General features: G+C 59.5%; 1 protein-coding gene and 1 long non-coding RNA gene across 2 annotated transcripts; both read left to right on the top strand.

The window, feature by feature from the left end:
• Positions 1-1750: 1750 nt before the first annotated feature.
• Positions 1751-3879, top strand: HES1 (hes family bHLH transcription factor 1). Its single transcript, XM_075761221.1, is given in 5 exon segments — positions 1751-2051; positions 2136-2231; positions 2321-2408; positions 3142-3320; positions 3322-3879. Coding segments are annotated over 5 exon segments (777 nt in total). The 5' UTR covers positions 1751-1943; the 3' UTR covers positions 3628-3879.
• Positions 3880-5936: 2057 nt separating this feature from the next.
• LOC142602930 (uncharacterized) lies at positions 5937-17638 on the top strand. The gene is made up of 3 exons (XR_012836787.1): positions 5937-7743; positions 17194-17340; positions 17508-17638. It is a non-coding gene; the product is annotated as an uncharacterized LOC142602930 (long non-coding RNA).
• The last annotated feature ends 9078 nt before the right edge of the window (positions 17639-26716 follow it).

Below are 26716 nucleotides of genomic sequence, written 5' to 3'. Positions count from 1 at the left end.
CGGTCTGGGAGGGACCCGGTGCCCAGCTCCACGTTTCCCGAGATCCTCGCAGCAGGGAGAACACCAGCTCGGTAACCGTGATGACCTGCCCTCTGCCGTCCCCCTCCCCCCAAATAGATCCAAATATCAGCACTAGAAAAAATACTGGTCCGCCAGAGAACTTTTTAGGCTCTCCAGAAATGTACTGCAGTTTTCACGCTCATCGGTTGTCTCTGATTTCCCCATAAAGGCGACTCAGAAAAGGCTTTTCGGTAATGACTTCCCCAGTGCTGCCTCGAGCTTTTCCTCGCTCGAGTTTGTCCGAATGCCTGGCTAATCGAGGCTTACGTCAAATATTGCTCATCTGAAGTTAAATCTTACACACTGAAGGCTGCTCTTTGTTTTTAAATCAAAAGGCTTGCGGCCCCATCAAGGAGCTGAAAGAAAGCCTGGATTTGTACTTTTCTGCAGTTTTAAACATGACACTCTCCCTTGTATTTATTTTCCTTTTTTTAAACTCTGAGGGCTCAGCAGGCAAGCCTCTGCAGAGACGAGGGCTTTGCACCAGTGAGATCGGCAAACATGTCTCTTCTTTCTTGAACTTTATTTTTCTCACGGTCTCTGAAAAGGCGAGATCAGGTGATACGTGTGGGATTGGCCCTGTACAGGTGCAGATCAGGTACTGGAGGAGGTGGAAAAACATTGCTGTGTATACTCAGGGAAAAAAAAAAAAAAAGAGAAAGAAAAGAAAGAGAGACAGAGAGAAAGAGCGAGCGGGTGAGCACATTTTTGAATAGGCCAGGTCTAGTTCTTGGCAGGATGACTCAGGCTTAGCTGGCAGACTATGGGAACAGGAGTGTGAGAAAGTCAGTCAAGCAGAGGGGGGAAAAAAAAGATTCAAGTCCCCAGGCAAAATACTTTTTTTTTTTTTTTAAAGTAGCCCACAGACTGTCCGAACCAGCCGGAGGTCGCAGCCGAAGCGCGGCCGGGCCAGGGCCGAGGGACAGGACAGGCACCACCCTGTGGTTTCGCCTTCCCCCGACGATGTGAGCAAAGCACCGACGCGTGCGAGCGCCGGGGAGCGTAACCCGCAGCAACGGCTCCGCTCAGCCCCGCGTGTGCCACCGCGCTCCCCTGCCCTCCGCCGCACGCTGCTCTGCGGAGCGGTGCCCGGCCTGCGGGCGGGGCCGGGGCCGCCGGTGCAGCGCAGGTGCCCACCCGCGTGTGGGCAGGGCCCGGGCCGCCGTGGGAAGACCCAGGCGACGCTGAGGGCGCGGCGGGAGGACGCAGGCCACCGCGCCGGGGACCGGGGGGGGGCGGGGGGGGGGCGCGGCACGCCCCGCACGCTGTCGCTGGGCTCCGGCCACCGCAGCTGGGCCCGCGCCGCCGCGTCCCGGCCGTCACCCCGGAGAGCTGCGGCCCCCCACGGCGCAGCCCGCCCCGGGGCCGGCAGCCGGCGACCCCCGAGGGGAGCGGGCGGGGCCGCGCCTGCCACGGGCGCCAATTAACCCGGTAATTAGCGCGGCGCTCCCCGAGGGCCGCTCCCCCCCACACCCCCCCCCCCCGCCGAGGTCCGTCCCGTCCCACCCACTGCCCCCCCGCCGCGGGCGGCGCCCAAGGGGTTAACCGCGGCCGCCCGCCCGCCCGCCCCGCGCCATTGGCCGCCGGCCGCCGCGCGGCGCCCAGCCAATGGGCGGGCGCCGTCCACGAGCGGGGCCGCGTGCGGGCGGCGCCCATTGGCTGGGCGCGAGTGTGGGAACGGCGGCGGGGGACGTTTCACACGAGCCGCGCGCGTGCGGCGCGCGCTATAAGTAGGGGCGGCCAAGGGCGCGCGGCACCCGTGTCCCGCCGGCCCCGCCGCCGACCGCCGGCCTGGAGCGCGCGCCTACCCCGCCGCCCCCGGGCCCCCCTCCCCGCCGCTGCCGCCGCCCCTCTTCCGCGGCGGCGGGCGCTGCCGGCGCAGGATGCCGGCCGACCTGATGGAGAAGAGCAGCGCCTCGCCGGTGGCCGCCACCCCCGCCAGCGTCAACGCGACGCCCGATAAGCCGAAGACGGCGGCGGAGCACCGGAAGGTAAGGGCGGCCGGGCCGAGTGGCGCCGGGCCGGGCAGTGCCGTACGGAGCAGCGCCGGGCGCTGACCGCCGCCTCTCTTGCAGTCCTCCAAGCCCATCATGGAGAAGCGGCGGCGGGCGCGCATCAACGAGAGCCTGGGGCAGCTGAAGACGCTCATCCTGGACGCGCTGAAGAAGGATGTAAGCGGCGGGGGAGGGAGGGGCCGGCGCGGGGGGCGCGGGGGGCTCCGGCGCTGCCGGGCCGGTCTGAGCCCCGCTTGTGTCTGCAGAGCTCGCGGCACTCCAAGCTGGAGAAGGCTGACATCCTGGAGATGACCGTCAAGCACCTGCGGAGCCTCCAGCGAGCCCAGATGACCGGTGAGTCCCGGGGGGAACCGGGGGGGGGGGGGGGGGGGGGGGCGCGCTGGGACGGCCCTGCCTGCATCCTTGGCAGTGAGGGTAACGGGGGCACCTGGCTCCGCACCTGTATCTGTGGTGATGGGGGTCACTGTGCTCTGTACCTGTATCCCTGGCACAGGGGGTCAGCGGGCCCCCACCTGCATCCTGAGTGCTGGGGGGCCGTGGGGGACACAGCACTCCCCACCTGCATCCCTGGTACTGGGGAACGGTGAGGGGTACTGTGCTCTGTACCTGTATCTCCGGTACAGGGTGGCCGTGGGTAGCACTGTCCTGTCTGTCTGCATCCCCGGTACTGGAGGGCGCTGGGAGGGCTGCAGTCTTGTTTTGGGTCCCCTCTACCAGCAGAGCTATGCTCTACAACCCGATCTGTTTTGGGGGTGCCAGAGGCACAGGAGCAACTGGGGAGGCTGTGCTCCCAAACTGGATCTCCAGTACTTAAGGACACAGGAGGACTTTTGGGGGTTGTCTGTTCCCCACCTGGGTCGCTGATGCTGGGGAACTTGGGAGCAGAGGGGCCATGCTCTCCGTCCAGACCCTCGGCACCTGGGATCACAAGACACGCTCCCAGAGGGGCTGCACTCCCCGCCTGGATTCCTGGTTCAGAGGGGCTGCAGGATGCGATGCTGGTGGGCTGCACCCCCTGTTCCCTGCAGAGCCTGCTGACTGCTGTGCACCTCTTTTCCCCCCGCAGCTGCGCTGAGCACGGACCCCACGGTGCTGGGCAAGTACCGTGCTGGCTTCAGCGAGTGCATGAACGAGGTGACGCGATTCCTCTCCACCTGCGAGGGCGTCAACACCGAGGTGCGCACCCGGCTACTGGGCCACCTGGCCAGCTGCATGACTCAGATCAACGCCATGAACTACCCCGCGCCCCCCCCCGCCGCCTCCACTGCCACCAGCTGCGGCCTTTGGGCCACCCCTGGTGCCGCCAGGCAGTGGCACGGGGCCGCTCCCGGGCATGCCCTGCAAGCCGGGTGCTGACGCAGCCAAGGTGTACGGCGGCTTCCAGCTGCTGCCAGCCTCCGATGGGCAATTCGCCTTCCTCATCCCCAGCACCGCCTTTGCTCCCGGCGGTGCTGTGCTGCCCCTGTACGGCGGCCCACCCGCTGCTGCCACTGCCGCCTCGCCGCCCGGCCCGCCACCGGGCACAGCTGACTCGGTCTGGAGACCCTGGTGAGGGTGACAGGCGCCGGACTGGACTGAGCACCGCACCCCGTGCTGCTGGCACGGCTGTACATAGGTTATATGTTCATATTGGATTGTGCCTTTGTACCATAGCACTCCCTTGACAGTGTTTCGTGTTTTACACGAGATCTTTTTTCTCCCTTCCCTCCCCTTCCTTATGTGACACCAAAGATCGGGGTTTGGTTTTTTTGAATGCTCTTAAAATAAAAGTGTCTCTTCCATTTTGGAAGGCCTTTGGAGATAAGTTGGAGTGCTGGCTTGTGTGCATAGGAGGGAGCCCAGCTCCTGGCTAGCTCTCAGTTGCCTGTGGATTGTGCTGCTCCAGGGCTGCCTTGTCCTGCTCTCCAGGCTGGAGCTGTCACTCGGACCCTCTGTCCCCTCTCCCTGCCCCGGGGCAGATGTAATTACCGCTTCTTTGGGAGCGGCTCAACTGATCAGACTTCTTAAAAAGAGCTTATGTTTGCAGAGCTGGTGAATACGCTGAGGAAGGCACCTCCGCTCTGTTCCTGGCTCCTCTGGCTGACGGAGTGGAGTAGCCCAGGTAAAGCGAGACGGATTCGGCACGCAGCCCAACAGCCTGGCTCCCGGTCCAGGCTGCCCGGGTGAGCCTCCTGCCCCGGGACCCAGAGGGGCCCGCTCCCGGCCATGGTGTAAGTCGCGAATGACTGCAGCCAGTTGATTTAGAGAGCGGTGCCTGCCAGCTTCTCGTGTTACAAAAACAGCAGCTCTCCGCAGGACAAGCCTGACACGAGTGCTCCTGTCTCCTGGCTGACAGGCTGCAGCAGGCGCTGGGCACCACCTCCACCTGGACTTAAAAGCGCAGAGCTGTTTCTGGCCCTGAGCACCAGCCAGGCTCTGCCTGATGATTAATGCTCTGCATGTGTTTTTGATAGAGTTGGGCATTTCCTCTGCCGCTATATGGAAAACATGTGTCTGGGGGAGTGATGTGGGGCTATGTGGACTGTCTCTGTAACAGTGAGCGGCAACTGACCCCTTTGACTTGGTCATGCCCCATTTCCAGGCAAGATGCAAGCCTTAGATAGAGGTGAGCGGCAGTCTCGGGTTACAGCTTGCATCGCCCTTCTTAACAAGTCCTAACTCAAAGCGGACAGCTTTAAACTGTGCCAGGATCCACTGGGGATTCCTTCCAAATCCTGCTGCAAAAGCTTGTCGGATTTTGTCCGGATCAGCCAGGTGCTTGACTGTATCCAGGTGTTGGGGAAATGAAAGCTGGGGAGAGTGCGAGACCAGACAGATTAAACCTGCTGGGGTTTGAATCCCTCCCCAGCTTTTCCCTGCTTCTCCCTGTATACAAACACAGCTTCCTGATCTGAAAATACTTCTTGGAATGGATTTTGGAGGGGGAGAGTGGGGGTATGTATCCAGGATCTCTCTCTGCAGGGCATACTGATGAGGATGGGGCCGGTATTGGCTCCCTTTAAAAGGGGTTATGGGGATGATACCCCTGGGTGATGCAGCAGAGCTTCCCCTCCTCTGTCTCCCAGTGCCTTTGCTGGCCTGTGTTGCCACCCTCACAGTGGCATCTTGCAGCCACATTGTGTGCCAGGCTTGGGAATATTTGATTTGCTGTCCCTAGGCAGGGGTGTAGCCCTACAGACTGAGCCTACCTTCCCTTTGACTAGCCCTAGTGTCACTTTTCTGTGCGGGAGGTATCGAGGGCAGGACTGAGCCCACCTTGTGTTCAGAGAAGTGCTTGCAGGACCTGTCTGTCTGGGAATCCCATCAGACCAGCTCCTGCTGCTGGACTGCCTGCCTGGAGCTGATGCAGACCAGTAATGCATCACCTGTAAGAGCTGAGGCTGTTCCAGCTTAGCAGAGTCCTCCTTTTCTGCTGAAGCAGTTGGTTTGGAAAGCACATTAGGGAAAAAAAAAAACTTTGCTGTAGGCTAATGGAGGACATATAGCAGATCTGGGAGTGAAAGAAAAGACAAACCTATTTGCTAATGGAGTTTAAATAGCCTAGTATAAAGCAGATATGCCATGCTTGGACCGGTTTCTCCAAAGCTTTCTGTGTTTACTTTATCCCACAGCCTGTTGACATGAGAGATCTGCTTGAGTTTGTGAGCTTTGAGGGGATCAGAGCAATTCCCAGGAGCTGTGCTCTTGATGCCAATTCACTGAGTCCGTGACAAATTGGGATTGCAAATGCGGGCTGTGGGTCTGCGGATCATTATGTGCAGAGCTGCCCTTCAGGTGCAGCAAGTGCTTTCAAACTGGTGCTGTAGGATGAGCGGGCAAGAGTAAGGGAGTGATGGGGGTGCCGAGGGAGGGACAGGGCTGAGCAGCTCGATGGTGGCCTCTCATTTGGCCATGGCCCTGCGCAGGGCTGTGCAGGACAGGTAGGAAAATGAACTGGACTCGGTGCTGCTGGATGGGATGCAGCTCCTGTTGTCTTCCCTGGAGAGCCTGGTGAGCCCTGCCTGCCAGCTGAGAGGACCCCGGGGAGGGCTGGAGCCAGTTCTCAGTCCCTCAGATTATCGCTCTTAGGCTTGTAAGTAGTTTGCCACAATCAGATGTGTGCGTTTGTAGCCCGGAGAGAGCAGAGCAGGAGGGAGCAGCGCTCCATCCCTGCCTGGAGCACACCTGCATGGGAGCCTGCGGGCAAGGAGGCTTTGCACCCTGCCACGCCACCCACCCACGCAGGGCTTGCATCCCCAGCTGCCCCTCGCATCCCTGCAGCTCCCTTCCATCCGCCGCTGCTGCTGTCCCGGGAAACCTGTCATTAAAGTCAATTAACTTTTCCCACACTCCTCACGAGCGGTGCAAAAACCCCTCCTCGCTTCCTCCTTGGCTCTTAAGTGCTACCATATGGCACGGGCCTCCGCGTGCACACACACCCCCCCCACCGCCTGCCCTGCCTTTGATTCCAGCCAGACAGCCGGAGCTTTATGATTTAAGCTGGGAGAGCCCTTGTACCAAGCCCTGGGCCGCTCTGCGGCCAAGGTGGTTTTTTTAGCAGGCAAGGCTGTTTTCTGGCAGGAAATGAATAGCTCCCAGATGAGCTCAGGAACCTGAGAGGTCGTGAGAAAGGAGCGAACCCCCGGCGCGGTGGCGGGCTGCCAGGCGGCGCGGGGAGCGCGGGAGGGAGCACGCCGCCGCCGGCACACGAGCCCGCTCTGGCCCCCGCTGGCAGGCGGCGAGGCCGAACGCCGGCAGCCTGCCGCTGCATGCCGCCCGCACGCCTCGGACGAGACCCGGCCCTTCAGCAGCGCGGCCCCTCGCCGGCTGTCCCAAGCCATCGTACTCGCTCGTGCCAGGAGCCCGCGGCCACTGGCTGACCTTGGGCTGGGATCCAGGTGTCCGGCCCACGAGGAGCGTGGGGATGGTGAAAAATCAGCCTGACGGCCAGGCTGGGACTTGGGGGGAGCGAGGTGGGCGGTCTGGGGATGCCTGGGCAAGACCCCCCCAGGACCGGCACTGCAAGCCTCCCTGGGCACTGCGCGCCACGGGTGTGGAAGCAGGTTGGGGATGGCTGCTTGCTTTGGGGACTGTGGTGTTCCAGCCCTGTGGCTCCTGGCTAGGGTGCACAGCCACCTCCAGCCCCACGGTGGGGCCAGATCCTGCCCAGATCCGGGGAGCCTGTGACCCGGGTTTGTGCCAGCACCTCAAGGCTCGCACCCACCTTTGCTCTGCCGCTGCCCCCAGGGCAGGGTGGGGAAGGGGACCTGTGATTTACAGGGGTGACATGTGTTTTACTTAAAACAAGTCAAACAAAAGCCTGGTTTGTTTTGCGGAGTGCAGACTTCCTGGGGGGGTCAGCCCAGACAAATGACTCTGCTCCTGTTCATTAAACATTTGTGGCCGGCCACGCCATCAGCTGGTGCTGGGAACTGGGAACGGCATTCCTGGCTGAGCCGGGGCAAGCTTCTCCCCTTCCAGCCCCTGCAGCAGAAGCGATTTCTGATGTCCTCTGCCCTGGCAGAGCTGTCCCCCAAGCACAGCCATGCCAGAGCCGTGCCCCAGGGGTACCAGCTCCCCGTCACGTCACGGTGCCTTGCAAGTGTCCGAGGACAGTGACTGACCCACGCAGGCTCCGGTTCGCTCTTCTCATGCACAGCTGTGGCTCAGCCCTGGGCTGGCACCTGCGGTGAGTACTGGCAGCAGGCTGGGGGCACATGTCCTGCCTGCCAGCACTGCAGCGAGGGTGGCACAGGGGCTGCATGACACCAGAGGGGTGCAGGGCTGGGGGGGGGCTGCCCCCAGGGTGTTTGCTGAGGGGGGCGCAGGGGCGGCAGTGCAGGGCAGAGGTGCTGTTGCTGAAGGACAGCTGTGAGGTAGGGCTACCTGTAATCTGTGATGATTAGGAAGCTGTTTCTAGCCAGGGTTTATTGCCAATAAAGCCAGCTCAGCACAACTGCTGGGGCATTAACTCTTATCTGCCCAGCACAAGAGCCCTGGGTTCTGCCTTCGGGCCCAAGGAAACCAAACACCCATGGCGGGGCATGGGACAGCCTACGCCGTGCCCTCCCGTGCTGGGGACACAGCCAGCACCCCGCACGGGTGGGACCCACCACCCCAGCACATGCTCCCAAAGCCTCTGGCCCCTGCTCCCCTGGCTTGCTGTCTGCTGCACAGGGGGAAGCAGCGGGAGCCTGGCTGCAGGGGCAAAGGCTCCGTACCCGAACTCCTGAGGGGTTCGGCTGTACAAAAGCAATGTCCCGCTTAATTAAAAGCAGACGTGCTGTAACGAGCCTGCCAGCACACCAGCGTGGCTCAGGCCGCTCTGCTGGAGCAGAGGCTGGGACTCAGCCTTGCTGTGGGACTGGGACACACGGTGGCCCAGGGGCTGCGAGCCAGGGCAGGCTCATCACCCTGTCACTCTCTGAGAAGCCATGTCTCCCTTTGTGTCCTCCGACACCCTGCCCCCTGCCCCCCCCCCGCCCCCAGGAAACACAGCCTGACACCAGTCCAGCCTGCTGCTGCTTAGCACCTCGCCAAAAGTCATCCCTAAAATTGCCCCTGGAGCAGGGCCTCCGCTGTGTCCTTAACCCCCCCCAGGAGGGTCCCATGCCATCCCCAGGCTGTCGGCTCCCACCACACAGCCCAGCCATGCCTGCACAGGGACCGCCGGTGAACGTGCCTTCCCTGCAAGGGAGACTTCTACTGAGAGCTGTGGCAGCACCAGGAGGCTGCTCTCTGCTTTGGGTCCTCGGGGACCGGGATGGCGTCAACCACTCTGGATATGGGCACACCAAGGTGCCTCGCAAGAGCTGTTTTGAGGGACACCCTATATTTTGTTGGCTTTTTTGGCTGCCGAGGATGTCAGAGGGCTGTTGGCAATGACTGGAGGCTGCCGCAGCTCTTCCTGCTGCAGAAGATGGGCTGCAGCTCTGTTCTCTGGAAAACATTATGAGTTCTTGAAACCGTAAAACAATCTGGCTGGTGTCTCTCCCTCTGACGTTGGAAATCTGGACAGTGTTTGTACCAAGAGAGGGAGCAGGATGTAGAGACACATGCCGAACCTCACAGTTACGTATCTTGCCTGGCTCTCGCTCCCGCAGCCCTGCTGCAGCCCAGACGCAGATAAACCCCCATCTCTTTTGGCAGCGCCGACACACATAGGGCATCTGCCAAACAGGGGAGCCAGTTCTGGGCCTGAGCTCACCGCAGCCCAGCAGCATCTTCACTGAGCCTAACGACTAGTATAAAGCAGGACCAAAACAGGCTGATCCTGCTGGGCTCAGGGAACATTTGGCTTTGTTTGCAGCTCCAGAACCAGGCTGAGCCCCATCCCCGCCTCCATCAGCAACAGGCTCAGCTCCAGACCTGGAAGACAACCTGCCTTTGTCCCAGCAGTGAAATGAATCCAGTTTATGGTGGGGGAGAGAAAATGGCCTGTTGCACTCAGGGGTTTGACTGCAACATGTAAATGCAGAGCAGTACTGGAGCCCTTCCTGGCTACGGAGGAGAGACCAGGACATCCTTCAGGGCTGCGTCATGGTGGGTGCTGGAGGAGATGATGAGCCTGGAAGGGGATGGGGGAACTTTGGGATGACGATGCATCAGGCAAACCCTTCCACTAGTCAGTGTTCCCAACGGAACCAGTCCCACATATGGTGACTGGACAGGTAAATCGGAGCCCTCATCCTCAGCTCTGCAGCAGCCACACAAGGGTCTCACGGTGAGGACCCCGGTGAGCCTGACAGATGCTCCGTTTCTCCCTGCAGCCAAGCCTCGCTCCTTGCCATGGGGTCGGCACTGGCTTGTCCCACAGCACAGAGCGCCGCGCTTCCGTTCCCACGGGGCGGCTTGCTTTCAGCCATCCTTCGGCTTTCATTGTGCTCTGAAACAGAGGGTCTGGCAGCTGGACAGCCCGGGCTGGTGTTTCTGAGCGGGCTCCAAGCAGCTGTTTGTGCTCGCAGACGGCGCTGGCGCTCGCTGCCTTCCCTGCTGGGCTCAGCTGCGTGCGGGCAGGCTGCAGGCAGAGGCTGCGGGCAGCCCCCTGCCTGTGGCACTGCCTGTTTGGGTCAGCTCTCCCTGGAGGTTTGAGAGTGGGTCTGGTGCCGGGCACCGGGTGAGCAGGGTCACGTCTCCCTGAAGGGACGAGAAGCTGGACCACCACAGCCACCCGCTGCTGGACAAACGGATGAGGGCAGTGGCATGGGAGCAGGCAAACAGGGAAAGGGGAGAGGGGCATGGCCATGAGCTGCATTGTGCTTGCTCAGCCAGCGTCATGGTGAGCATGAGGGCCTCGAGGCGCCTCTCGGGGAGCTCCTCCAGTGCCAGGGCAGCCGACAGCACAGCCACCGCTCCCTCCTCCCAGCCTAGCCCCTGCGGCAGACCTCGCACGGGGTGAGGGCTCCCTTATCACCCAGTGTTTGCTTGTCTGGAGGAGCATGCCGCAGACAGGGCTGGTTAACCATCACCCATGGGAACTAGGACAGGAAAAGGTCTGACGGGACAGGCTGTCCGTGGCCCCCCATCCTCCGTGCGGGAGGCTCAGGCCCCAGCTGGCCCCATGCACTTGCTGGTGGCTGCGGGCTGCTCCAGCCATGGCTCCGGTGTCAGCCACATTTCACAGCTCAGAGTTGTCCCTCCTGTGTTAAAGCCTGCTGAGACCCCTCTCCCAAAGTAAACAGGAACCAGTTTATTGCTCACTGGAGTCATTTCCCCAGAAGGTCAGAAGGGCTCTCCTTGGGGCTTGTGACAGCCTGCTAAGCTCTGCTGAGCCAAGGTGTTATGAGAGCACCATGCGCTGGGAAGAACAGCATTTAGCCCCGAGGATGCCTGCAGCCTGCTCTAAACCTTGGGACAAAGTCCTGTTTGTCTTCCCTTGCTCTTCAGGGTGCTGTGCTCTGGGCTCCCCTGCCCGCTTGTTTATGGCACTGATGCAGAAAATTGCGATGGCTGTAATTGCCAGTGGTTTGCTGATTGTGCGCCTGCCCCGTTTGCCAGGCCAGAGACAAAAGCCTCAAATCCCCTTCCAAGGTTTGAAACTGTGTCATCCCGATGGGCAAGAAGGGGAAGGGATTTTCTTATGTATTTGCTTAAAGAGTGCCTGGACATAAAATAAGACCGGTGCACCTCAGGGCAGGAGCAACACCAGCATCCCTGGGGACTGCCCTGTAATGCTGGTTTGCTGCCCCCGTGTGCCTCCCTGCGCCTGGGAGGCAGCTGGGCACCCCCACACCCCCTCTGGGCTTCGTGTGCGGGAGGCCAACCCCCACGCAGGCTGCCAGCTCTTCTTCTGGCACGGATCCCCCTGCAGCTCAGGCAGATTGGCAGAAAGCTTTCCCCAGGAGCCGAGGCACCATGGACCCGGGCTCCCTGTGCCTGAGCCAGCCCCGCTTCCCGGGAGACCGCTCCTGGCAGGGTCCCTGCCTCCAGCCAGATGCTGCCAGGAGGGTCCGCAGGCTTTTGAGAGGGGGGGGAACCCCACCCCACCCCTCGCGCAGGACCCCAGCAGGAGCTCGGCAGCAGCTGCAGCGGGGCTGAGCAGAACGATGCAAGATGTCTGGAGATGGCCAGCTACTGGCAGGAGCGTGTGGGAGAGGAGCTGCCCGCCACGAGGCTCTCCCTGCGCGCAGGAGGGACCACACAGACGCTTCGCCGTCCAGCCCTTCGCAGCCTCAGGGCGCCTGGAAAGAGAGCGCAGACTTTCCATCCACCCCCGGGCTGCGTCCCCTCTCCGGGGCTGCTCCATCACCCCCCCAAAACAGGGAGGGTGGTGGTGCAGCCCCTGGAAAAGGGGCTGGGGGAGATGTGCTTGTGCTGCCGGGTGCTGGGGTGGGGGGTCGAGCATCAGTCTGGAGCCTGAGGAAGGGGGCACTATGGCCGAGGGAGCTTTGCACAGGACCTCGGGGAGGAGAGAAGGAGGATTTGGCCAGACAGAGCCCCCGGGGGCAGCCTGGGCAGCAGAGCTGAAGCTGATGTCAGTGCAGCACAGTGTGACGGGCATGGGGACACTCCGACACGTGGTGCAGCCGCAGCCTTGCACTGTGCAAGCCAGCTTGGCTACAGCCCTGCCGAGCCCACAGGGAAGGCAGGGAAGGACCCTGTGCACAGCCACATTGGAGCACATTTGTGTAGAAAGGGTAAAACTTCAGATGCTGGGTGTTGTTTCAACCCCGGAGCCTCCTCAATAGCAAGCTGCCCTCTGGAGACCTCCCCTTCGGCCGCAGAATGGAAGTAGCAGCCTCAGCACTTTGGCAGGAGCAGTGAGCTTTCTGCCTCCCGGCCCCGCTGAATAGCAGCAGAATTCATTATCGTCCCGTTTCACTTCTCCCTCCAATTATCCCCCCGGACAATGGGCCGGGGCTGTGGCGGAAGGTCCCTTTCAGGAGGTGCCGGTAGCAGAACGTGCTGCTGGGGCTCGGCCAAGAGCCCCTTTGCTGGAGGGCAGTGACCTGAGTCCAGCAAATGCCACTTTTGGGCCTGGGCAGTGAGTGTGCACGGGGCGGCAGGGCCAGCCCCGCACCCGGGGCCAGGGGATGCTCCCTGCAGGGGGGAGCACTTGTTAACACGAGCTAACCCCAATTTGTGAAACGCCTGCAATATGGGGGTATTTTGGTCAAAAGTAAGATATTGACGATTACTTTATTAAGTAATGGAGTGTCATTTTATCTTTACAAACACAGTGGTGATTTGGCCCATCTGACACTTCCCTCTGCGCAGCGATTTTGGAGCCAGCAAAGACCACAGGCGCTACTTGCATCGTGACTCTGACCCAAGGGACCGGGCTCCTGCAGGTGACACCTTGTGTCCAAGGTGTCTTCCTTGCTGTGCTGTGGCCACCCAGATCACCACTCTCCAACCAACCATGTGCAGGCCATCAGCTGCTAAGGGGAGAAAGCAGCAGCAACCAGTGCCAGAGCCTGTTGGGGCTCTCTGAGAGCTTGGAACTGGGCTTGGGGGTCAGAAGGTGGACATGACACCCAGGTAAGGGCTGGTCTTCACCTCCCTGGCTGCTCGGAGAGGCCTCTCTCTTCCAGAGATGCTGTGCCCCAACCACGCTCACTGCTGCACAGCTCCCCAGAGCCTTGCTCCTGCCCAGCGGAGCAGCACTCACTGGAGGGAGATTTGAGGGTGGTTGATGCTCACAGCAAACTTTGGTGGGGGGAAGGGGCCAGTGCCCAAAGCCCACGTAAGGGTTGTTTTGGAGAAGCCGGCACAGGGAAGTGCGTTCGCACCAGCAGCTCCAGTCCTGGCACACTGGAGGCCGTTGCGGTATGCACGTTGCTAAAGCAGGCTGTGGCCCAAGCTGGAGAGCCTGCAGAGAAACCCCGGGAGAGCGGGACAAGGGCTGAGGATGTTTCCGATGGAGGCAGACAGGACAATCAGCCTACTTAGTTTATCAGGAAGAAGATCAAGAGGCGGCTTGATTACAGTCACAAGGACCTTGGTGCGTAAGTACCTTGGCAGAAATAACAAGCCAGGTACTTAAGAGCTCTTTAATCTAGCAGGGAAAAGCAAAACAAGGGCCAATTGCTCCACATTTCTAGCAGTCCAGGTGATTAACTCCAGAAGGAGAGGCAGGAACCCAGGCTGCTGTCCCCAAGGCTGCAGCAGGGCTGGCTGGGGGCTCCCACCCCAGCATCACCTGGAGCAGTGTATTTTACCTTAACCTAAGATACAAGAAGCTTTTGGAGATAGCAGAGGGGCTGCGGGGCTGGAGCAGCATGGGGTGACCTGTCAAACGCTTTGGCTGCAGAGGGCACACATCTTCTCGGCAGGTGAGGTGGCACCGCTGGTCCTTGGGACACGGCAGGGTACAGGTGGCATTGTCCGGGAGCAGTGGGTAGCGTGGCACAGGGGGGGTGGCCCTGGCCAGGGAATCTGCAAATTGGCATTTATGTTGAGAATGCAGCCGAAGGCTTTTTGTGCCAGAGGGAACTCCAGCTGCTGAGGTTTGAGTTTCCGGGCAGAGGGATGATTAATCCCCACTCTGCAAGTTTACAAACCCAAACGCAAGCTCCCAAGGGCACAGGGGAGCCAGATCGCCCAGCAGCCAGCAGCACTGGGGCTGATCCTGGTAACACGCCCCTGGGATCTCCTGCTGGACACAGCTAACTGGTATCGGGCAGCTGCATCTCCAGCGTGCCAACAGCACAGCAAAGCAGAAGGAGGAGCGGAGCACTTACCCATAGAGCCATTCATGTTTCTATTTAAATCCTATTTTCCTCCTTGTTTTTACAGTTTTCTGGTTAAAAATCAACAGCCTGTCCAGGACCCTGTTGCAAAGCATCAGGAAGAGCCCTGGCTGGGGGCAGGGGGGGAGGGCGGCGCGGGGTCCCCCGTGCAGCCCTGACACCCGGCATGCTGCCAGTGGGGCTAACAAAAGGCCAGCAGCGGGGCCAGCCTGTGCTGGGAGCGCCGTGGTGCCGCCGCTCAATAGCTCTTCCCGCACAGAGGAGGGCATGAAGAAGTGTAATCAAATAAGGGTATCAGCATGGTGCTCCTTGAACGGCGCTCCCAGCGTGAGCCGGCGGCGGGGCCAGGCGGAGGTGACAGGTATCTTTATCCTGCCACGCAGGAGAGCTCCAACGTCCCGCTGGCAGGAATTTGTCCGCAAATTTTCCCCCATTGAAAGGAGCGAGGGGGACAGCGAGGCGCGGGCTGAGATGATCGCTTGATTAAGGCCAGGGCAGGCGAGGTGGAGATATGGGGCAGCTCCCGGGGAGCCGTGCTCCCAGCCCTTAACCTCTCCTCGGGAGACCGCAAATTATATCTGTTAATGTATCAGCCCCCTGGTATCCTACAAATAAGTCGCCTGGCTAAGTGCGTGTCAGACGTTTGCAGGAGGAGTTGTTAGCTTTTCATCACTTAATCATTTTCATCATCATCGTCTAATTTATCTTGCAATGAGCTTTAACCCGGTGAGTCCCGAGGAAGGCAGGTGAAGAGGCTTACCAGCCCAGCTGGACTGTAAACACGAGCAGGAGGCACTGGCTGCAAAAGAGGGTTCGAAGAGCAGAGGGAAACAGTTTTCCCTGCTCCCTCATGGAAACGGGAAACCCTCTGCCACGAGGACAGTATTCCCAGCCCCGCTTCCCATCCCACTCCACAGCCAGCCAGGGTGTGCAGAGCCAGGGTCCCACTATGCCGGGGACCAGCAGCGGCCGGAGGGAGGATGCTCCCCCAGTGTAGCGGGGCTGGGCAGGGGGGGCACGTCACGCACTCCTCTGGGTGCCAGAAGTGATTTACACAGTGCACCCGAGAGCAGAGTCAATTAAGGTCACATTTCTGTGTTGCTAAACAACAGGCGGCTCTGGGTTCAGGCCCGCTGAAAAGAAAACAAAAGCCACCCCTTGAAATGGGGGCTTTGAGAGGGTTCAAAGGAGCACGAAACAAAAGGCCGGCTTTGTGGGCTGCCCTCGCCCGCGCCTTCCCGGGCCCTTCCGCCACCAGAGACACCGTTAATGTGGCAAGGGGGAGTTTTTAATTGTCCCGCACAAACAATGCTGGCATATTTAGGCCGGCCTCATTACAGAGCCATCCGAAATGCTTGAGAAGCATTCCCACCGCTTAGCATAAATAGCAGAAACGCTCTTTCAGGAGCAGAGCAGGTCCCATCTGCTCCCAGCCCGTCCTCACCTTGACTTGCAATGGTGAGCCCACGGGGTCGGCCCCTCCACCCCGCTGCTCCCAAACCCCGGCACGAGAACCTGCCTCGCTGCCCTCGGCTCGCCCCGCCATAGGGTGCTCCCTGCACCCCACGGGAGCAGAGGGCAGGGAGCCCCGGGGACTTGCAGTGAGGGATGCTCCACTGATCCGGCTGATGTGGCAGCCCTGGCTGGGGTTTGCTCTGCCCATCTTGCTCCGGCGGCTCAGCCATGGGTGCTGGGGATCTTGAGGGGCATCACACGCGGCTCCTGGCCGGACAAGGCAGTTCGCACGTGGCCCCGCTGGGTGCTGGCTGATGTCCCTCATGGGGAATGAGACAGAGAAGGTCTTGGGGACCTTCCCCAGCTGGGCTGGATCTGAATCGGGGATAACACTGACATTGCCCAGAGAGACCCAAACCTGACTGGGAAGTGGGGTCTGAGCTCTTCATGGCTGTGGCTGTTTCAGTTTTACAGCCCATTGCACTTATTGGAGCTCTCTACTGGTTTCCCACCTGGTACATGGGTGCCCTCAACCCCGGCAGAGTGTCCCACCTGCCCCTCGCAGTGAGCCATGCCGGCCGGCCATCCCCCAGGCTGGACAGAGGTGCACGTGGCTTGGAAGAGGGCTACCCTGGCAGGGACACAGTCCCCCGGGAATCGGGAATGGCATGGCTGCAAAGGCCGCTGGGTCGGCTGCCGCTGCCAAGCCCAGCCATGTGCCTGGCATTTCCCGGGCTGCGGAGGTGACAGGTTGCAGCCCTGCAGCCAAGGCGAGGGCAGAGCTGCGCTGAGTGGGGCGGCGAGGCTGCCGGCACCGTGGGGCTGGAGAGCCGGCGCTGTGACACAGAGAAAAGCCACCCCGATCCCGCAGGCAGGGGGTCCCCGCGTGGCCGAGCTGCCCTCTCTGCATCAGGGTGGCTCGGAGTAGTAGAGGCACCGCAGCCACCCACCCTGCGTGTCCCACACGTTCGGGGAGTGCAGGGACCCCTTCGCAGCCCAAGCAGCTTCTGTGCCCCTGCCCGGCTCCCCCTGCTTTTCCCTGGGATTTGCAGCTCCTGTCCCCAGAGCGAGCCGCCCCGGCAGCCGCGGGCAGCCCAGTGCAGGGCAGCCAGGGCGGTGAGCCTATTCTCGCCGCGTGGGTCCTGGCAAAGAGCCTCGTCAGCCTGCAGGGATCAAAGCGAGCGGCGTTTCCCGACCGATACCTGATCCCGGAGCTGGAAGGAAGCCGGGAGGCTGCCGAGTGCCTCCTGCACCGCTCCCACCGCCACGCAGTGCCGAGCGTGCCGAAGGCCTCGCGCCGCCGGGCTGCGTTTTATGGCACTGTGGTTTCTGCCAGCTCCCTCTCCCCCTGCCTTTGCCTCCTCCTTCTTGGAGGCAACCAGCTCCCCACACCCCACAGTTTATTAAAAATCCTGGGTACCTTGGAAGAGACAACACAATAGTGTACTTGTTACAGCTGCCTCGTATTAATGGACTGCCCCTTTTGATTTTAGAGTGGAACTTTTGGCAGAAAACCAGCATCCAAAAGGGAAAATGGCTGTAAAAATTGGCAAAAGGGGGGGAAACAACAAAAAGCCCCCAGCTTTGATCAGAAAGGCTTGAAGATGAATCGCAGTGATGCCCGGGCAACTTTGCTAGAGGTGAGGTTCAGCTGCAAAGAGGTGAGCCAGGGCAGGCACGGAGGGGCTGGCCGGGGCGGTGATGGCGCTGGGGTGGGAGGGAGCCACGGCAGCCAGAGGTTCAAAGGCCTCTGCAACGAGGAGCAGAATTGGAGGATTATTCACTTTCTATATTTTCACTCCTGCAGCACACATGGGAATCTAATTGGCCAGGATGAGAAATACAGCCAGACAGCTTACAAGTGGGCTCAAGAAGACAAAAAAATATTTGCAGCTGCAAGCCATTAAAGGCAAACCCAGCCTCGCTCTTACACTTTAATTACCCTGCTGCACACTCTCCTCCGCGTATCAGAGCTCATGTCAGTTCAAAAACCTTTCTGATCTTAAAAGGCCAAGCGCAACGCCTGGCTGCACCGGGGCAGTAGCGCTCTGGCACAGCAAGGGCTGCACACCTTGCAGGGTGTCCAGGCATCGGCACTCTCCTCACCGCTCTGGTGCAGACCCCGACACTGTTCCTGCAAGGCTGACAGCAGTCCTGGGTCACCCCAAAGGGGTTAGCTTGGCTTTTTATGGAGGGAGGAAGACCAGTCTCCTGGGGTTGGGGCTTCCCATGCAGGGTCCAGGCAAGCTCATCCCAGCGTTCCCCTGCAGTGGCGGCGTGTGGCAAAGCCCTTTGCGGGGCGATGCTGCGTCCTCCCACAGCCTCCACAGCCGTCATTGATGCTTCTGCATTTCAGCCAAGCCGCTTATTCCCCGGGATCCAAAAGCACTTAAGGGGGAGAGTTCTTCCTGCTCAGTACCTGGACCCACCCCAATGGCTGGAGGCAGAGTGGCAGAGGGACCCCACGTCCCCATGTCCCCATCTCCCCCACAGCAGCCATGCATCCAGGTCACTCTTCCCAGTGCTACAGTCGCTGCAGGCTGCCTGGGGGACCACGCTGCCCACGGCCACAACACAGCCACCCCAGGGTGCCAGCAGCACAGCACTACCCGTGGGGGGGGGCTCTGGATACAGCGAGGGGTGGCGAGGCGGCAATCACAGCCCAGCCCGGCCACCACCGTGCTGCTCCCGGCTCCTTGACTGCTCATTTCCTTTTCCGCTCCTGCAGTGACACCAAAGATGTTATTGCAGGTGCTGGCCCTGGCTCTGCTTGCTCCCCCGCACGGTTCACCCCGCTTCTCCTGAAATTTGAGGAGGACTGAACTCATTTTATGCCATTTTATTTCAATGCTCCGAGCATTAACCGTGTGCCAGGCATTTTTAATCCAGCTATAAACACTGGAGAGGAGGGGAGCTGTAACTTTGCTTAATGGGCAATTTTTTACTGATTATTTTGAAGCTTTGATGCAATCTCTTTCCAAATGCATGAGTTGGAGGGGGAAGAGGGTGTTTGAGTCCAGACTCATTTTAAACTGAGTTTCAAGTTGCTTGGCAGCACTAAAGGGGCATTGCAGGATGTAGGCAAGGACTCCAAAAGATGGGGAAAGACCCTCAGATGGAAGATCTGAAATGAATATATGGTGCTTGCACTAGTCTGAGAGGTTTAGGCCAGGTGTATGCATGGGACAAGGGGAAGACCCGCCTGGAAGTGCTGATGCTGGGACTGTGCACCAGGGTGTCCCCACAGCGCCGGTCCTGGGGGCCGGAGAGCTGCCCTGCTTCAGGGGGAGATGCAAAGCCCAGCAAGGAACTGCAGGGACAGGAGGGATCTGGAGCCTGGCACTGCCTGGGGACATCTCAGCTGCAGCCAGGCTGTGAGGGGCTGATGCGGTGTCACGAGCACTGCCCGGGGGCAGCTCTGGCAGGCAGTGGCACCGAGGGGCGCAGCACAGCAGAGCCTCACAGCGGGACGACGCAGGGGTAGCGACGCAGCACTGCTGGCGTCTCTCATGGGCCTCCACGCGCGGGATGCAATGAGCAGGACCCAGCCTTTCTCCCTCCTGCCCCAAACCCTGCCAACCTGGCAGGAGCTGGCAGGGAGGGCAGAGAAGGTGCCGTGCCCCAGCAGCCCAGCTGTGCCCGAGGACGGGGAGGAGGCAGCCACGGCCCCGGCTGACAGCTGGGAAGGGCGAAGTGAAGGCTAAATAAGGATGCTGGCTGCTCCTGGCTGCCAGCCCACCGCCACCCCCACACATCACCCAGCGGCAGATGAAAATCAAACCCCAATGGGAAGGCGATGCCCGGGGCCGGGCTCAGTGCCAAAGGAGCGGTTAGCCCCTCCATGGGGCGCAGGCCAGCAGGGACCTTTCTGGGCATCGTGTTCCCAGAGGGAATTTGCTATGACAAAGGTCTCAGTCCTTGGCAGGGGTGGAGGTTCCCTGTGCCCCCCAGGAGAGGACTGGCTGGGGGAGACGTCTCGGGGTCGGGGAGCTGGGCGGCTGCCGCGTGCCCGGGCCAGCGTCGGGGCTGCTCCCGGCCCCTGCCGAGCCCCAGGGGACAGCGCGGGGGGAGCGGGGTGGCGGGGGGGCTCCAGATTGGAACCACATGGAAGCACATTTGCAACAAATTAGGCCGGGAGCCAGCAGCTCTTGCTTGGCCGGGTGTGCAGCCAATCTTTGGGGATTGTCAGCTCCTCCCAGGTTTCCACAGCGGATGTTCCCCGGCCAGAGCGCAGCTGGGCTCTGCGCAAAGCCGTGGCCAAGGCAGCCCAGAAGGAGATGAGCACACGCGTGGGCAGGGACCCCCGCCCACACACACAGCCCCGCTGGGTCGAGCGGACACCCACGCGCTCCCTGCCTCAGCCAGGGATGCTTTTGGGGGGTGAGAATGCCCCGGTGTGCCGGGGGAGAGGAGGTGGTGCATGGAAAGGGTTATTCGGCCAATTCCCAGCCTGGCAGCCCTGGGGTGAGGGGGCAGCTGCAGCGGGCATCATGGCTCCCTGCCTGCCCTGGTTCAACAGCCCCTTGAGATGCACCCAAAATTCAGCAGCTGGCGAGCCCCAGCTCAGGTGCTGGTGTGAAATCACATCTTGGGGGTACCTGAGACAAGGGCTGACCCGAGAGGCGGGGAAGAAAAGCTTCTCCTGGCAGCCCTCCCAGGGGGCGAGGGGGTTAAATCAGTGGTACAGAAAGGCTTTGAGTGTGCATGTCAAAGAATGACACTAACAACTCATGTGATAACCTGCCAGGAAAACTTTTCAGATCATAATTCGCATAGCGTTTGTATCATGTTCCCTTCCTGTTTAAAAAGGCAATATGGAAACCGTGCGAGGGGTTATTTGCTGGTCAGGCCGGTTTGCTGGTTATGCTCCCTGTCACGCGCGTCCCTTTAGGAAGTGATGCCACTGTGGCAGATATAATTTCTAAAAATAACACCATCCCATACATTAGTCTCCAGTGCCATTTGTTCTAATAACTCATTCCCAGTTAAAGAATGATGGCTAATGATTAGCAGTGAGTATACGCCAGACCCCTGGCAGTGCAGGGAATTGGGCTGCCTCCCCACGAACAACCCATTCCTCAACAGTGTGTCTTACCAACGATGGAGGACAGAGAGGGGACGCTGCCTTCCTCTGCACAGCCCAGCCATTTCAGCCGTTGCAAACCCATCAGCAGTATTTCATCCATCCTGCCCCGCAGCTAAAGGACAAATCCCGGGGCCACCCAGAGCCCCACACAGCCACAGCCCGGGTGCTCGGCTGGATGTGCGGGGGCCCCAGCAGCACTGTGGCTCTCCGATAAGGCCACGTCTGCGTAAAACAGCCTCTTGTTTCACAAGTAAGGACACTTATGAAATGATAGGCTGCGAGCACGCCAGCAGCGTGGTGGCCGGGCACAGCCTGCGAAAGCCTTTTGCTGCAGCCTGGGCAGGGGGGTGCTCAGGGGGGTCCTGGAGATCAGCCCGTCTGCTGGTGGGTTTCACCTCCAGCGCTTTGCACAGCCCCTGCTCCCAGGTGCCTGCACTGCTCGTGCCCAGCTCCTGGCACAGGGGGGCTGGGGCAGGAGCTGCCCGTGCGTGGGCAGCCCCAGCTGGGGAAGCTGACCTGCAAGCCCCCCGCCTGCTCCCGCTAACGGCCCTGCAGCAACAGCGGCCCAAACACGACTCCCCCTTGGATTTTTTTATCACCCGCATAGCGCTGGCGACGGAAGGGAGGCCACCGCCGGGGAACATCTGGGCTCCATTGCTCATTGTCTGGCAATTAATGTCAGCGCTGAAGACAGAAGGGACGTCAGATATTAAATAAACACAACCGCACTCTGCAGACCAAAACAGCCCCCCTGGGGAAAGGCACACAGGCACCCGCACGCTCCCCCCAGCACGGCCCCGGCCAGGGCGCAGGACACGGGCGGCCCGCCGCACACACGTGTGAGCACAGCCACACACGCTCGCAGGCTCCCACACAGCTTGGGTTTCACGTCAGCTAAGGCAGAGCAGGGAAAAAAAATAGAGCTCCTTTTCCTTTTTTGTTTTCCAGCAGGCAGATTACATCTGCAAGTGCAGAAACCACCAAAAACTCTACCCTGTGAAACAGGGTGATGCAGGGAAGGTGGTCAGCCCCCCCCAGGGCTGGGCTGGCTGGTACCCCCACAGCCAAGGCTGCTGCTCGGGCTATCACCCCTGGGCTGGACGTGTGCCTCCGGCAACCAGGAGCCACGCACCGGTCCCCATGGTTGTACGTACACTTCACTCGTGGGGCTGTGTGGGCTGTGCCCTGCCTGTACCAGCACACCTGGCCCCCGCTGCTGCCCCACGGTGCGGGCATGGCACGGCGTGTTGGGGGCCTGATGGCAAATTATCACAAGGCCCTGTGCTACAGGCTTCTGTGCCTCCTGCCAGCCAAACAGCGGGGATGGACAGTCCCAGCCTCCCTTCCACCGGGCTGGTTAAAGGCTATGTTTCACCCCACCCTGACCTCGGCAGACACCAAAAGCCTTTTCTCCTGCCCTGTCCCTGTCCGTGCTCAGGGGCAGAGCAAGCAGGAGAGCAGCCAGACCCCCGGAGAGCAGGGAGGCTGCCAGGCCATGGCGCACGTGCCTCAGTGCTGCTCTGTTGGGCTGAGCGAGCTGGTGCGTTATTTAGCTCACAGGCCGGGGAAGCTATTCCCCGTGGGCTGCCTTGTGCCAGGCAGAAGATGCGCAGTCCCACCACTGCCCCAGTCCCAGCTCGCAGGACATGCCGGCCAGGTCGCCAGAGCACAGCAGGGCTCAGCGTTACCCCTGGGTACAGGGCTGGGCTCAGCTTCACACTGCCGCACGGATGCTGCTCTGCTGTGTGTAAGAGCAGTGCTGGGGCACAGCAGGGACCGGCGCTTGCTGTGCAGGTGTGCAGGATGCTCCTGACCTCTGCCCGCTGCTGCTGCTGCATCGCTGGAGGAAACCTCTTCCATCAAACAGGAGGCGTTTCAGCAAGGATGTTCACCCCACACATGTGCAGGAAAAAGCAAAACAGAGCGTGCCGGTACGTGCCTAGGCTCAGCCTGGGTGGTCTCCCATCCCTTCTTGCCTTAAACTTGTGGGTCCTGTAAAGGGCAGCGAGGAAAGGGACATGCGGTGGAACATGCCCTGTTTGCAGGGAGTGCTCCACCAGCCAAGGGCAGTGCACAGGGGTTTCTGCTCCTGTGTGCGGTAGGGATTCATTAGCTCAGGGCTGGCTGTGCCTACTTTATTCTCTGGAAGCTTTTGTTCCCTTACAGAAATGTAGTCTCTCTCCCCCTCACCCTTAGCCCCTTTTAATATTAAGGTCAATAGGTTGGCGATTAAGCAGGAAAAGGGCATGAAGAATCAACCAAATTAAATCTTGTGTGCAAACAGGTGGGTGTGAAATTTCAATCAATGGCTGGTGTTAGCGAGGACCCCCAGGATCCTGATTTCCCAGGGGAAGGCTGGGCAGCACCAGCGGGATTTGGGTACAAAAAAATCTAGACATGGGAGAATAGAAAAAAGTCTTCTCAAAAACCAATATTGACAAGGTCCCTGTGTTTGCACCCCGGCTTTCCCCAGCAGCACAAAGGGAGATGATTATCCCGGGTCCAGCGGGGAGGGGACGACAGGAGCTCAAAGGTGAGCTGGGCCCCCCCGGCTCCCCCGGCCCCAGCCCCTCCGCTTAATCCCCCTCTCACCCGAGCTTTGAAGTCACCAGAGGTCGAATATGGGATGTAAATCACGTTAGCCGCAGTGTGTGATCACAACGCCGCTGTGAGACAATGCCGCGCTTCCCCTGGCGCCCAGGCACCCCGCCGAGCCACGGCCGGCACCGGGCTATAAACAGCCCCGAGCTGTGGCCGAAAGCGGGGACCGAGGGTGGGCTGTGGTCGGGGGCACCCATCGCAGCCGGCAGTGAGCTTCGTGCTTGGCTGTGGAGCCGGGAGCGGGAGCTGCAGCGGGCACTGGCACCCAGCGGCCGCAGGGCTGCCGATAGCAGGAGACTTGTCCCTGGGATTAATTAGCAAAGGCTGCGGCCACACAGCAATGTAAAACACGAGCCATTTGCTGGGGCATTGGTTACTGGGGCTGTCCCGCAGTGTTGCACATCTTGCAAGCATTAGCATCACGTAAGAGGAGCATGCACAGAAGGATGTGGAGTTTATTGGGTTGTAAACTGTGTTGTTCCCGTTACAGTAACGACGTTGCTGGTGAAGAAATGTGCCTTTCGCACATGAGGCTCGGGAACCAGGTGTGCCATGAGGAAACAGCCGTTTGGAGGCTCTGCTGTCACTATTAGGAGAAAGAACCAAAGCAGGCATGGGAGAAAGCAGGAGGAGGTACCAGGGAGATGCTACCATTCCCCCTGGAGCTGCTGTGCCTCTCAGCCCTTTGCGTTTATCTGCCCCAGCCCTGGCTTGCTGGTGCTCCCCCCCCCCGCTCCCCGACATGGGGCTGCACGCCCCGCTTGCCTCCTGGGAAGTTCAGACCCGGGATGTGAGGCATGACGGCGAGACAGCAAATACCTGCCGGCTCCTCAGCTCTGTTTTGATGCCCTTTGCTCTGCCTTGCTCCAGCACTCATGCTGCCTCCCGCCGCACCTGGGCAGATGCGACACATGGGGTTTGCTGCCCCGTGCAGAACAAGGGCACCGCAGCCCAAGCGAGCAGCCCTGAACACCGAGAGCTTCCCTGCCCCGCAGAAAAATCTCCTGTGGTTCATTTTCCCTTAGCCAAGGAAGCAGCCTCCAAAAAAAGTGTTGGCAGTCCCAAATAATTAACCCAGTTCCTTTCTTCTCACTACCAAAAATGCACCGTTCTCTGCAAGCAGCAGGTTGGCTGTTTTAAGTCTTTTTTCACCATTTCGCAGCCAAAACATGAACAATTATGCAAGACCAGCAGCAGAGCTTATCAGCCATCACCATGCGTCTGCACAGATCTGGATGAACCGCGTTACAGGCATGTCCCCACCAGCCTGGCTCCAACTGCCCCTGGTTTCTCCTCGGAGCTGCCACTTGCCTCAGTGTCCCCAGCAGATCTTCCCAAGTAGGTGCCTGGTGGGAAACAGAGGACCTCTCAATCTCCCCACCTGGTGACAAGTGATAGAGATGACCTGGGAGATGCTGGGCATCTGAACCACATGGCATCGATGTGACTGCACGTACCCGCTAACAGGAGCCAGGCGCAGGTACCAGCCCAGCTCAGCCCCTCGGGCTCCCTTCGCTCCTCTGCATCTGGAGGGGCTTCTCCATCCCTGCCCAGTGCGGCAGCACCCAAGCGAAGGATCTGACTTCAAAGCTTTTTTTCTTCCTTTTTAATTGGGAGACCAGATGATTTTATTTTTTTTTTAACAAAAAATGTTGTTATTGTGGAAAATATCTGCTCTCCACAGAAAATGCCTTGCGTTCTCTGTACACATTGTGGCCCATACCAGAAAACATCTGATGTGCTTCCAAAACCGCTGGGGCATTTCTTTTCCTGTTAGAGTGGAAATTTTCTTCAGGAAACAAGTTCTACCTAGTTTGCAGTGACGTTTGCTGTGGCAGAAAGCAAGCAGCCCTGTCCCGACACCAACCTTCCATCTCAATGTGGCATCGTAGGGGCACTCTGGCATGACCAGGCACCCAAACCTGCAGCACAAACCCTGCGTTTGACCCAAGCCTTGACTCAAGCTTTGACCCAAGCCCCATGGACCACTGAGGACCAACCACCAGCACACACGTGGGCTGGCCCAAGGGGGAACCATGGCTTCTCGCAGCAAGATGGTATCTGTTTGAGAAACACAGAGGAAAATCCATTCCTTTAGTCCTATCACCAGCTCCCTGGTGCCATGCGAGAGCCGAGAGGAGTGCAGCATGTCCACCAGGCGCCCAGGGGTGCGCTGGCCCAAGGGTAGTTACGGAGATGCCCTTTTCTGCCCCGCCGTGTGAGCTGCCCACTACTGTGGCGCTGCTCTTTGACCCAGGTCGGAAGAAAGGTCTGAAAGATAAATTTACTGTGGCATAGCAATGTTTGACTATTATATCTGGTAAAGTGACCTGATTTTATCACCGTATCTTCTGCCCATATTGCTGGCGTTTCACAATGTGAAGCATCAACAGCGGCCAAGACAAACATCTAATATATTTCACATTAGCCACTATGGCTGCACAACATCAACACTAATTAAAAGTTTAGAAAGCTAAGTCAAAACAAAACACTGCCATTTCAATTTAGCATTTTCCATGATTATTCTATAGAAATGAAAAAAAAAAAAAGAGAGAAAAAACACGAAAAAACCCTGCAAATTTTATTCATGTGTTTAAATTCATCTGTGATTAGCACAGATGTTAGGATGGTGATTACAGCAAGTCTACCCATTGGTTTTCCTGCTGTGCACACAGCACAAGGTAGGAAGCACCCAGGGGTGGCCGTTACGGTCCCTCCACAACAGCTCTGGCTGGGTTTGAGTCTGACAGCCCAGGACTTAAACTCTGCCCTGCTCGGGAGGAGCTGCACCCTTTCCAGCTGGGGACTATTCCTTAACGCTGTTCCCCCCAGCAAAGCTTCCAGGGACAGTAAAGAAAATTGCCTGTGCCTTCCCACCTGCAACACGCCTTGTTTACTAACCGCTCCTCATCAAGTGTTTATAGCGTCAAAGCCATGGCGGCTCACCTCGCATGCTGGAGAGCCCGAGGGCTCATCAGGCAAGGGCTGGCTTTGCCGGCGACGAGCCCAGTGACGATGCTGCGGTGCTGTGCGGCACAACCAGCCAGGACACAGTCATATTCTGAATTTCTTTCTTTTTTTTTTTTTTTTTTTTTCCCCCAAGCAGTCTTCTGAGGAAACATCTGCTGTGCCCCAAGCCCGCACCGGAGCTGAAGATCAAAATAAAGGACTTTTGTCTTTTTATTAAGCATTTTAGCAAACGTGACTATTACATTCATATTATATTTCCCTGTTTTGTACAAACACGTTTAAGTCAGCACTAAGAGGATTACGTTTATGGCACACCAATCTCTGCTCAAATGGGCTGACTAAAGAAACTCTTGTTAAAC

Source organism: Balearica regulorum, chromosome 9 (assembly GCF_011004875.1).
Source record: "Balearica regulorum gibbericeps isolate bBalReg1 chromosome 9, bBalReg1.pri, whole genome shotgun sequence".
Classification (NCBI taxonomy): Eukaryota; Metazoa; Chordata; class Aves; order Gruiformes; family Gruidae; genus Balearica; species Balearica regulorum.
This window is presented reverse-complemented; position numbering and strand designations above follow the sequence as displayed.